Source organism: Lissotriton helveticus, chromosome 10, assembly GCF_964261635.1.
Source record: "Lissotriton helveticus chromosome 10, aLisHel1.1, whole genome shotgun sequence".
In the NCBI taxonomy this organism is placed as follows: Eukaryota; Metazoa; Chordata; class Amphibia; order Caudata; family Salamandridae; genus Lissotriton; species Lissotriton helveticus.
In genome coordinates, this window is record NC_136071.1 from 1,074,869,561 (window position 1) to 1,074,882,941 (window position 13,381).

Below are 13,381 nucleotides of genomic sequence, written 5' to 3' on the forward strand. Positions count from 1 at the left end.
GGATGTGGTGAATTGACAAATGCTTACTTGCTTCCCCATCTTAACGCAAGAGGACCTAGCCCTCCCATTGACAAAGGTAAAGTCTGGCTCACCAACTGATATCCGCCCCCCGAAGGTCATAAAAGCAGTATGTACTTGGTTTCCTGACTGTATACTGTCATTTCCTAATCAATCTATCAACTTGGGGGTGGTCCCTAGGTCCTTTAAAAAAGCGAATATTACTCCAATCATGCAGAAAGTTGGTGCCGATCCCATGGATATGAAAAAGGTCCGACCTATTTTACTTCTACCCTATTTTACAAAACTAATTGAGGCCCACATAGCCTGTCATCCATGTCTATTCATTGAAGAGTCAGGCTTCTTGGTTCCTGCGCAAGCAGGATTTTGATCAGCACACTCTACAGAAGCGGTGATCATGTCTGTTGTTGATGACATGTGTAATGAGGTAGGTAATGGCAACACCCACGTTTTGGTGTTACTGGACCTGTCTGAGACTTTTGAAATGGTTGACCACATCATTCTGGATGACCGGATTAGGGCTGCAGTTTTCTGAGACTCAGCACTGAATTGGCTTATCTCCTTTTTGAGGGATGGATCTCATTCAGTCAGGCTTCCTCCTTTCTCGTCTACAGAGGTGCAACTGAATTGTGGGGTTCCTCAAGGCTCTTTGCCGTCTCCCCATCTTTTCAACATCTATATTTGCCCCCTGATTAATGCCCTCAAAAATAAAGAAATCAAAATGTTTAATTATGCGGATGACATGCAACTGCAAATCACGATAAATGACAGCCTCTCATCTCGCCAGTTGTTTCAGGATACTATGCTGTTCATCCGAGATTGGATGAACAGCAATCATCTGAAGTTCAATCCCGATAAAACAGAGATAATTCTCACAAAAAGTAAGATGAATTATTGGTCCCCATCGTTCTGGCCTAGAGAAATGAGCTCTCCCCTACACCCAAAATCGCTGTAAAAAGCTTGGGTGTCATAAAAGATGCAGAACTCTCCTTTAAGCAGCAGGTAGGAGCTGTGACAACGGCTAGCTTCTGCCAGCTACGTTGCATACAAAAGATAAGAAATTCCTTACTAGGGAGGATTTGATGCAAGTAATCATAACTCTCATTATGTCTAGATTAGATTATGCTATTTCAATTTACTTGGGTCTTCCCAAAATCCTCCTGCGCAGGCTCCAGCAATTTCAAAACCAGGCTGCTCGGTTGATATACACTTTGCCACATCTCCAAGGCAACGATAGACCTTCATTGGCTACCAGTTGTACAGAGATCAATGTTTGAAGCATGTTGCATGGTTTTTAAGTCCCTGTACCTAATTTACCCTGCATTCGTGAAGTCCATTATCACAAAATACTGCCCTACTAGAGCTTTAAGATCAAGCAACTTGCATTTTTTGACGATTCCCCCTTGAAAAAAACAAAGGATCAGAGGGCGTAAGTTTGCCGTTATCACCCCTCGAGTATTGAATACCCTGCTATTGAACCTTTGGTCCTCTTTGGATCTTGCTACATTTAGGAAACTCCTGCTTTTCAGAAAGGCGTACCACTAATTGAGGTTGAAGTTTGAATGGCTACCTAGCGCCAACAGTTCGTCTGGTGTAGGTGCGCTTTATAAATGGACAGTAACATAACATAACATGTAATCATCATCAAAATATCATGTCTTTGACAGACAAACTCATCTGTGCAATGGCAAACCATGAAAGACAAATGATAGCTAATAGTTGAATATGGCTGCTCAAATACCACTCCCTATCAATACAAAAATCACTTTCTGCCTATTCACTCCCTCATATTTCAGTTTGCGACTTTCTGAAGTTTGAAACATTTCAACGGTAGAAAATTGTCAGCAGTGGCCAGGCAGTGCTTCACAAGATCATATACCTAGTCAGATAACCGGTTTTGGAGACCTCACAATACCATCAAGTTCAAATCTCAGAAGGCGACAATCTAGATATTATCATCTGCCATTGATTTGCCTGTTTGGATAGCCTTGGCTCCTCCAGGCATCAATAAAAGACGGTGATACAACGTCACAAAAGACTTTGGGCCAGATGTAGGTAAATACCATTTACAGATTCTAAAATACCGAATTTTACTGATTCGGTATTTTAGAATGGGTAAATGGTATGTAGGTATTCATTCGGTAATTTTTACAGAATCTGTAAAATTCGGTAAATACCGATTCGGTATTTACCGATTTGGTATTTCCTATTCATTCCTATGGGCCTGGAGGCCCATAGGAATGAATGGGAATACGAATCGGTAAATACCGAATCGGTAAATACTGAATCGGTAAGAGGGGGAAGACCTACAAGGATGGCAGGGTGTCACATTGACACCCTGTTGCACCCCTGAATAGTGCATGGGTGCACGTGTGGCACACATATATGCCCCAAGGTCATGTATGTCTGCCACATGGCACTGTTAAAAAAGCGCAATATTGCTTTTTTAACAGTTTTAGTTATTTACCACCAACTTGTAGTTGGTGCTAAATAACAAATCCTTACAAGTGAAAAGCACTCACTTGTGTGCATCCTACATTAAGAATTCGGTAATTTACCGAATCGGTATTTAAGAACTCAGTAATTGACCGATTCCTTAAATTACCGATTCGGTAAATTACCGAATCCTTAAATTAGGCCCCTACATCTCAAATGCCTAATACCGGTCTGTAACGGCCGAAATTCTGTAATTTCGTCCGTTACCGACTGGTATTAGGCTTCCTACAAATGGGCCTTTATATTTTCTTCCTGGTCACGCCCATAGTCCTCAAATCCTCAGTAGCCATTCCCAGAGTACTCAGAACAGAGAGCTGTGGGAGCCAAGATTCTCAAATGCTTTCTTCAGCAAGGGCTCCAGTCAAAGTCCAGTCTTCCTGGTTCTTCTTCCAAAATGCCTTTAGTGCCCATGATACTGTGACAACATGAATAACAGACTTCATGACCCTGGGATGGCCTTCACCTATACAGACGCGGAAGAAAACAGATTTTTCTTTTCTCCTTTACAAGGTGACAGTCTCTTCTGGTTTTCTATAGATTCCAGCAGCATCCTGACATCCAGGTGACAGGCAAACCATTCTAAATGGGTAATACATAAGTGTCACAAATAGGGCATTTTACTTTACCACTTGCACATTTTTTGCACAGATTTCCTTGAACTTATTTGAAAGTCAAAGCACAACAGATTGTATTTACTAGTCAGTCTCCATAGTGTAGGCATGTAGCCCAATTAGTAAGAGGTGTTTAGGATGCATTCATTGTCCAGTGGTCCAATCATGTCAGCTATCCAATCTGATAAACATGGTAACTACACAGAAATATACATTTTTATTGAAGGGCCTCACACATTGATCATCCAAGTTGAATGTTGCCTGTCATCTGTATTTGTGTTTTACATATTGTGAAAACAATTATTGAAGATGCCATTTAAAAAAGCAATATATATTTTACACACACCATTGTCTATACATATGCAAACCCTCACAGAAAACTTTAAATCATCCAGATTACTGTAATTTCTGGTATAAATCAGTTGGTCTGACTAAAATGATGCTGACTTGTAATGTTTGTTGTCTTTTTATAAAGCTTGGGTTAGAGAAGACTTGGCAAATGAATACTTCATGTGTAGTGGAATGTCCTGTGAACTGCCAGCTCTCTGATTGGTCTTCCTGGTCTGAGTGCTCTCAACAATGTGGACTCACAGGTGGGTATCATTTTGATAAACTCCTGAATTGGAAAAAGGCAGGTAATGTAGCTGTGATCACATGAACATGCATGGAAGCATTATAAGGTTACCTACTCTTCTACTCAATCAAATGTCTTCTGTGATCCCTCTCTGATCTATATTCTAGTGAATGTCTTCCGTGATCCATCTCTGATGTATATTCTAGTTCTAGTTTCACAATCTTGTGTAACCGACTTGTTCCCAAAGAGTAACTCATCAAATAATTACTTTTAAAACACATCGGCCATTTTGCATATGCTTTTAATATGTTATGTTATGTTATGTTATGTTAAATCTGCTTGTATAGCGCATGGCTACCCCAGCAATGGGGCGTCCCAGCGCTGCGGACAGACCTAGAAACCAGACAACACAACAGAGAGATTAAATGGAGGAAAACAGCCAAGTTTTAATTTGTTTACGAAACAGAAAGTGGTTAGAGGTGGCCCGAACCGTGAGTGGGATCGAGTTCCACAGTTTCGGCGCCAGGTACCTAAAAGCGCGACCACCTGCTCTACATCTATGGATCTTGGTCGTGCGTGCCAAAGATAGATCAGCCGATCTGAGGGCACGCGTAGGGACATAGAAGGAGCAGAGTCCCTGCAGGGTTTTTGGACCAGTGTCATACAGGATTTTATGGGTGAGACATAGGCTCTTAAACTGGATACGTTGTTTGATTGGTAACCAATGTAGCCGGTGAAGAATAGGTGAAATATGGCATCTTTTTGGCAGTCCAAACAGAATACGAGCTGCAGCATTCTGAGCTCTCTGTAACCTATGTATCACTGCCTGATTAGAACCCAGCATCAAAACATTGCAGTAGTCTAGATGGGATAAGACTAAAGCCTGGATAATAATCTGACGGACACACGGCTCAAAGAAGCCAAGAATAGGTCTCAGAGAGCGTAGGCGACCATAACAGTTGCCTGCCACTTTCTTAGCGTGGATTTCCATGGAGAGTGAGTTGTCCAACATCACGCCCAGATTTTTTACAACCTCTTTGGGAGCTGGAGGAATGCCCAAAGTTGACGGCCACCAGTGTTCATCCCATTTCTGAGTGTCTTTCCCTACCAGGAGTATCTCCGTTTTAGCAGAGTTGAGCTGGAGATAATTCTGTGCTAGCCAGTTTGATATGGCTAAGATGTCTTCCTGGAATTTCGCTTGGTCAGCCTCTGTGTCTTTGGAGAATGTGAAAATGAGCTGTGTGTCATCCGCATAAGATTGTAGTTTGATGTTGCGATCTCGAGCCAACATGGCCAGGGGGCGGACGTACACCTTAAACAGTGTGGGGCTGAGTGCGGAGCCCTGCGGGACTCCACACTCCAGGGGATGTATGCTGGAAGAGTACGGCGGGGCATGCACTTGGAAGGAGCGGTCGGATAGAAATGACGCGAACCATTCCAAGGCGCTCTCCCAATGCAGCTAACATGAATGTTGGCTTAATTAAAATTATAAATGTGGGTCATGGTCAAAACTACATTTTTGTTACATATTAAATTTAGCAACCGCTGGAAATTTATAATATATGCATGACAACCAGTGCCAATGTTATAAAATCTATATAATTGATATATTAAATTAGCAGCATTTGTATTGTAGATTTCTGCTATTTGTATGTTTCTGGGCTTATTAGAGTCACAGGCAAAGATTTATACCTGGACATGCGGCCCGTCATCCCACCATGGGGATGGAGTGAATTACTCCATCCCCATGTTGGAGAGGCCGCCCACCTAATTTATAAATGACCGCTTAGCTGGCAGTCATTATAAAGGTTTTGGCAGGAACCGCCATCACAGCTGTTCCTATTAATGCATTTTACTGTTGGCTGCAGGGCCGCCGTTGTAAGGATGGAGCCCTGGAGCAATCAGTATTCTTTTTTCCTTTTCAAAAGGAAACTCCTGAAACGGGATTTTCTTTTTGAAAAGAAAAGAAGTAATGCTCCGCTTGCTATGGGAGGCACCTCCCATGGTGAGGGGAGCATTAGAATGGATTTACTGTTGTGGCTGTAAAAAACTGTAACCAATGACTACATGTCCGTTCATATAAATTTGGTGAGTGGATTTGTAGCCATTCCTCTGATGGCCCTTATTCACCACGGCCATCAGAGAAGTTTGGTCACCGATTGGCCAAACCTTAAGGTCCACCCGCCATTACATTTGGTGGGCAGAGCACTATTTTGGCAGGTGGGAACTTGGTCACCATTGCAATGGAGTACCCTCTCCGTCAATCAGGCTTAAAGTTATCAGCTATCATTTTGTCTAGTCTGTCTAATGATAGTTCTAAGGGATGTTTCTGAGTGGTGTAATGGTACATTCTCTTTTTGCCAATTGTCTTTGTGGAGTGTGTCTTTTAGTGTCTCAGTGACGCAGCCATAGGACTTTACCATTTCTCTTTTGAGTTCATATCTATCCATTAGCCAGCATTTTAGGTTGGTTGCTGGTCTGCAGATGTATCTTTTTGCCTATTAAATGCCTCCAATTACGTTTTATTTATGTGAAAAAGCAAGTGAACTGTTGCATTAGAGAGCCTTGATGTATGTGAGAGTAACTGTAAAAGTAGAATTAATTTAGCAACTGCATGACTTTTGTGCCGTTTGATGCACATGATGTCACACAACAGAAAGGCCTGTCTCCAGCATTTTCTTCTCTCAGGGAATGATGGTCTTGAAAGGCGTGGTTTGTATGTGTTAGAGCATCACTGTGCCCACTTCAGTCCGCTAGTACATTTGCAAAAATCAGAGATAGGCAGACCAGAAATGTGTTGACAATCAAAGACTAACTTCTCTCAAATGAAAAAATGTGTAGCATTAATATCTGCTCAAGTCACATTCATGACTGTTAGAAATTGGGTTCCTCATTGCCTGGGATATGAGCCCTGGTCAAGCATTAACCACAATCCTAATCAGGTTAATGCATGCGCTAACCTGTGCTCAATATCTTGGCATGTAGCAGACAGGTTTATCCTATGGGAGAAGTAGCTCTTGTAGTGTAAAGCAAATTTAAGCTTTCACTACCAGGACATGTACTCCTTAAAAGTACATGCCCTACATTTTAAATAGATTGCACCCTGCCCTTTAGGCTGTGCAAGGCCTCCCCGTCGGGTGATATATCTATGTATTGAAAAGGAAGGTTTTGGCCTGGCAAGAGGTTTAACTTGCCCGGTCAACATGGCAGTTTAAAACTGCACACAAATGTTCTACAATGGCAGGCCTGAGAAATGTTTAAAGGGCTACACAAGTGGGTGGCACAATCAGCGCTGCTAGCCCACTAGTTTCATTTAATTTGCAGGCCCTTGGCACACGTAGTGCGCTTTACTAGGGACTTATACGTAAATTAAATATGCTAATTGTGGATAAGCCAATGTTTCCATGTTTTAGGGAAATAGCACAAGCACTGTAGCACTGGTCAGCAGTGGTAAATGACACAGAATTCTAAGGTCAGCAAAAACAAAGTCAGCAGAAACAGTAGGTCTGAATGCAAAAAGTTAGGGGAAACCACGCCAAAGTCTAACAATGACTTGCAGGCATATTAGGTAATGAATGTATGTATAAAAAGCTATTGAATCTGCTGCAGGATAGCTGACAAGGACAGGGTGCCAACCCCATAGTATTTTACCAATGCTCTTCTAGCCATTTTCACCCTGTGCAGTGGTGCAGAGCAACATGTCAGGGTGCTATGTGAAGGCTGCATCTAGTAATAGGCCATTTCCTTGAAATGTTTCGGGCCTTCTAAGAAACTGGCTATTTCTTGGGAATTTGGGATGTGACAGATGGGGAAGATTTGTAATCTGCTCCTGAGATTGTATCAGAGTGAAAGTGGAAGTGTTTTGGCAGCCTAGGGTAATTAGAAGTGGAGTACATGAGAGTAATATTGTATATGATTACGCAACATGGTACTGAACCTTTGCATGCTGTCTTAGACTTAATAGTGAGATGGCGGTGAATGGTAACTGGGTTTAGACAGTGAGGAATGGTGTTTAGAGAAGCTGTGCAAGGAAAGCCCTTCTTAAGCTGGAAAAGGTAGTGGAAGCAGACCCATGCAATAATACAGGAGTCCAGTAAGGCATGAGCTGGGTTGCAATAAGGCATAGCGGCCTGTAGGCGTCAAGGAGTGACAGCCTGCATAATGCCGCAGGCCAGTGAAGGAGGGTGTTGGTAAGCAGTTAACAAAATGTAGACACCCTAGGAGGGACAGACTACAAGCTTGAAGATGGCAGGCATCTGTGGTGATGATACAAAGAGTGAGAAATGGCCATCACAAAAAATATTGTGGTTTAGACAGAGCGTTAAGGGTGGCTTGAATGAAGTGAAGTGATTGTGTCCATGACGTAACTGCTATAAATTTAACACTATTTCTATTTAAATATTTTTGGCACAACACCTTATAATTATTTTTCGATTTTGGTTCCTAATAATCAAATAATATGTTTATCTCTTCTCTTTTTAAGGCAAAATGGTGCGAAGGCGTAAAGTAATACAACCTTGTCAGGGTGATGGTAGGCCTTGCCCTTCACAGATGGAGCAAACCAAGCCCTGCCCTGTGAATCCATGTTATCGATGGCAGTATGGCCAATGGTCTGACTGCAAAGTGGAGGTATGAGAATTTGTTTCTATATTAAGCAATCCAAATTCACTTTTGTTTATATCAACAATATATTTAAATTAGGCTATTATATTCTACCAGGAAAATTTAAATAAATAACCCTTGTATATTTTATTAATTTTAGTAATTAATAACAATTTTAACAATTAATGTCAGCCCTATATCATTTATTTTATGGCCTTGTTAAGTTATATTTTGCAATAGGCTATATAGATACATTAAAAACTACAGTGACCTATGGAAACAACGGGATAATGAGCTAAAATTGTAAACTTTAAGTAAGTACATTTTAAAAATAATGTATTTAAATTTAGGATCCACAATGTCCAGCCTTGCAGTTGTTAATTTTTAGGTCTGCTTGTAGAATGCTTTAGCTCTTTAGACCTATAAAAATAATTTACTGTTTGCCGCAGATAGCTATCGGGTTGCATTGAGGATACTAAAATACGGTACTACAACAACTATTGTTGTTGCTGTAAGCAGGTTCCTGATGAGCGTCTGGTACAGGCGACAGAAGTTTGTCCCAGGTTCCCCTAGAGGTTCCTGCATTATCTGAGTTGTAATTACGGTCAGGACAAAGTGAATGCTGTTGCAGGATATTGTATCTAGGATTGTTCGATTATTTGAGGCACCCAGCATTTTATGGATGTCACAGAATGTTACCGATATGATTTTACTGATGGAGTTCCTATCATGTCGCCCTGGATGTATATATAATTCGGGCCTCTTTAACGCTGTTTGCTATTTATTTATTAGGCATGGTTTGAACCAAGTGAATGGAACTTTAATAATGTTGACACAATCATGAATTTTAAAGCCGATGTATGTGATCAATTGGTCATTTTATTGAGTCTTTCACGGTGTATTTATTATGGCTGCTATGTGTTTTAAAGTATTGTATGTATGTATTGCTATGCACTTGAATGGTCCATTACCGAAATCAATTATATACATACATTTACCGTACATATGTCTATGAAAATGTATATGTTAATGGCAGAAGGCCAGAGTTGTCTTCAAGTGTTGATTGTCATTTATTCTACACTTGCAAATGTCTTCTTGGCAACTGACAGTATATACCCACTCACGTAATAGAGTTGTCTTACCTACTCTCTTTAGTTTTCTGTGGCCTTTATTTACATCGTAAATTTATATTAGAACTCTGTGGATAAGCCAAGGCCAATGGGGTGAGCAGACCCAGTATATGTTAAGAATAGACAGTTGTATACATGGTGCCACCTAGTGAGCACGCCACCGCCCAAGAAAAGCTGCCACCTTCCATAGTTGTGCATCCCTTGGGCCAGATGATGCACTTCCACTGCTTTCCGGCTCTGGGCTGCACAGTCTGAGCCCATGTGCATGCTAATGATTCTGAACCATCAAGGGACACTGAGCTGTTTGGAGCAATGTGATATAGAGGCTGTTAGAAACCTTGGGCTGGAATTGCTCGTGGATTAAAAGTAATGATCAAGAGCACCAAACCTAGCCCCCCTGAGTGGGTGTAGAGTTGAAGAACAGGAGTAGGGTGGCAGAGGGAATGACCCTAAAAAAGACAGGGAATGGCAAAGTATGCAAAACAGGGTGAACAGCCATGCCCGGGCCCAGTGCTGTATAGTTGATTACTGCTTAGCATATTCAAAAAGTAACATTCACCAATCTGTGAGCTCTCCTTATAACATTGTAATACAAGTATATATGCATATGATTTGATTGCAGGTTTTCATTGAGAAGTGGCCAAGATGTACTGAAAGGAACAAAACAAATAGAACTGGATGTGGAATAGCAATATTATGATTTCAATCTCTTGCTATAGAGACCGAACTCTCTCTAAACTAGCCCGAGGCTGGGTCATTAGACTTTGTATGTAAGACAAATGTATACAAGATTCATTTTATTCTCCTGATTCACCCTTTGAAGGTATTAACATTTAAATGCACATATTTAGAGAGCTATCTCTGTAGGTCTTAAACAAGGCGCCTATATCCATTTTGGGGAGCTAAAGGTCTAGATAAAGCCTCCATCAAGAACAGCACAACATTTAATTGGTGCCATAACAAAATATCACTTAAAATTACTGAACAACAAATAAAAATGATAAGGAAATGGCACATCCTGGAGGCCATTGTTTCATCCGGAAAACACTATACTCACCAAGATCTGGTCACATTCACCTCAACAGATGACTTTGGGGTTTCTGTTTACCAGTTGAAACCAAAAATAAACAATAAAACTTGATTCTCTCCCAAATTATCAAAATGGAAATGATAGGTCGGACAGGTTGAGAGGGTGCACTCTGCCCCTGAGATTAAAACAATGTATTTCTCCCCTCACATTGTGTATGAAATGATGCATGAGAAGCAAAAATGACGCACTTTACAAAAATAATCCAAAACTCACTTAAGGGCAGATCTACAAGGAAGTGCCACAGCGTGGCACCGCAAGCCCTTTGGCTTGTCGCATCTCTGTGCTTCCCCCGCACTGGCTCACAAACTGCAGCCCTGCGCTGGTGCAGGCACCCTCGCACCATGGTGCAAGGATGTCAGCGTGGTGGGGAAATTGGTTCTGTGCAGGAAAGGGCACCTTTCTGCACAAAAACAATCACAACAGGCATTTTCCTCTTTCAATGTGTACTCTAGAATGTGGCACGCATTGAAAGAGGAAAAAACGAGGAGGAATGAAAAGATTTCTCCTCGTTGTGCCTCGCTACGCCACCTCTAGGGTTGCGTAGCATTCAGACGCATCTCAGATTTATGATTTCACATAAATCCGGAGATGTTTCTCGTTCCATGGGTGTCGCTCTCCTTGTAAATACAGCCCCTTCAACACAAAGTGTTGTGTGTGAAGGGGCCGTATTTACAAGGAGAGCAAAAGGCATGCAGGGTGGCTTTCTCTGTCCATGTAAATATGGAGCAGCCCCCTGCACCACCAGTACGTCACAAAAAGTGACGTACTTGTGTCACAGGGGACTTGTAAATCTGCCCCCTAATCTCTCAAATGAATTATATTATAGCTGTTTTGCAAACACCCTAATCATCCATCTTCCCAATTCACCCTCACCCTCTATATAATTCAATTCCCTCATATCATTATTGCTGGCTTAGTTGCCCTAACCTTTTCTATGTAATACCTTAAACCATTTTAAGTCCATCATTGTGCTGCAATTGTACACTATAATAAAGAATAACTAATGCTGAGGCTTTGAAAATACCTTTGGGAAGCCAAGGTTAGGACGGTATTTTGCTCATTACCTTCTATAGAGCTGTTTTAACAGCTCCATATTTTACAGTACCACACCTGTAGACTGGAGAGGCATCATGATGGGACCTTTTCTGGTGAAGCCCTAATGGAAACCAGGCGAGCTGACCAACTACTGGCCAAAATCTTTGCTGCCATATCTTGGCAAGTAATTTTGAAAAAATATTTTGATTCAACTTTAGGCCTTTTCAGAAAAGAACACTCTACTGGATGGTTAGCAGGCACACTTCCAAACAGTTCACAGAAGGAATCCAGGTTTTCTATCACTGGATGTTCTGCCAACACTGGTGGACAATAGTCAAGCCAAGGCCTCAATACTATTTAATCTTTCTGTGACCTTGAACATCATGGACCACTTCATTATACTTGGCTAGTTGGTAGCCAGTGGGTTTGCTGGTACAGTTGTTTATACTGTCTAAAATAATCTTTGGAGGTGTTATTCTCAGATAACCAATACACATCCTTGTACATGTCATCCACAACAAGTCAGTTGAATGGTGCCATAAGCAGCACTATTATTTCTTTTATTTTTAACACCTACACATGGCTCTTAGAAAGACTAATCCATGCTGGAAGGGTAGGTGTCTACAGAATGCTAACTTTCTTTAGTTAAGTTGATGGTTGTTTGGGGCGTGGTTTCGCTGAGCTGCGGAATGGCCGCGAGTTACAGCGGCTCCGCCGGCTGACCCAAATTAATCTGTAATTAATCTGTCCATTGTGTCCAAATCGTATACATACTGAGCGGAAAAGGATCGTGTATGCAGCGGAAGTTCAGTGGCACGTCCGACTACTGATTTGGAGTAAGGGGAGCTGGAGGATGATGAGAGGTTTAACACAGAGGTTGCCCAGACAAGCCGGCGACTCGCGTGATTGCTGGCCCGGGAGGTGATGCAGTGAGGCTGGTGGCGCAGAGGCGAATGCAGAAGTCCCGGAATGACAGAAACGGCTCTGTCGTGCCTGTGAGGCCCTGAACCCACGCAAGTAAGGCCAGGCAGTGGTGTGGGACATATTGGGCGCATTTAAGGGACAAAGGCCCGCACGGAGATCGGGGAGGACAGACGAGGCTGGTTGCCGCTGATTTGGTGAGCGGAGGTGTGCCCTCAGAGGGTCGGCCAGGACGACTTTCAGAATTACAAGGGAGGCATGCAGTGATACATATTCCCTGTGAGGACTGGCAGAGAAGCTCCCGCTGCTTGTGCATACTGAAACGCAATGGCACAGGAAACATAATGATCTGGGCCGCCATTTTGAGAGTGACTGAGAAACAGGTTTATCCGGACATGTCTCGCGCTGAGCACTGGATTGTCTGCTGCCTATGTGGACTGCTGGCTTTTGAGTGGCGTTCCGGGCCCTACAATATAATTAATGTACATGAGCACCAGTGTTCACTGAGGTGGAGCATGCTGCTCAGGGGCGCTTAATAACAGGCAATTTGCGACGAGTCTCACTGCAGGAGCATGGAGATGGGAACAGCTCTGGTAGGTGGTAAATAGTGTACTGAGGCTGAACTGACTTTTGTAACTATAGCGATTCCTGTAAGTGGAGCTGGCATTCTAGTCCTGCCCGCTTGGACGTGCTTGGAGGGTGCCACATATAGGCACGGGAGTGGAAAGGAGGATGTGGGAGTGACACACTGCTGGAACCCCAAAGAGACACTTGCCAGGCTCGTCCCCCAAATAGTGCAGCATTGAGCAGGTGCACTGAGACAGCATTAGAAGCTAAAAGTGGTGGACAGCACCACCATACTCCCCAGAGGGCAGTGGTTGAGAGACGTCAACCTGCTAAACTC

General features: G+C 42.5%; 1 protein-coding gene across 1 annotated transcript in view; it reads left to right on the forward strand.

Moving 5' to 3' along the window:
• Nucleotides 1-13,381, forward strand: part of THSD7A (thrombospondin type 1 domain containing 7A) — a 1,031,465-nt gene that overhangs the window by 935,619 nt on the left and 82,465 nt on the right. The window contains exons 19-20 of the mRNA XM_078663785.1: nt 3,601-3,718; nt 8,183-8,328. Coding sequence (XP_078519911.1) covers nt 3,601-3,718; nt 8,183-8,328 — 264 coding nt within the window. The remainder of the gene's footprint in view (nt 1-3,600; nt 3,719-8,182; nt 8,329-13,381) is intronic.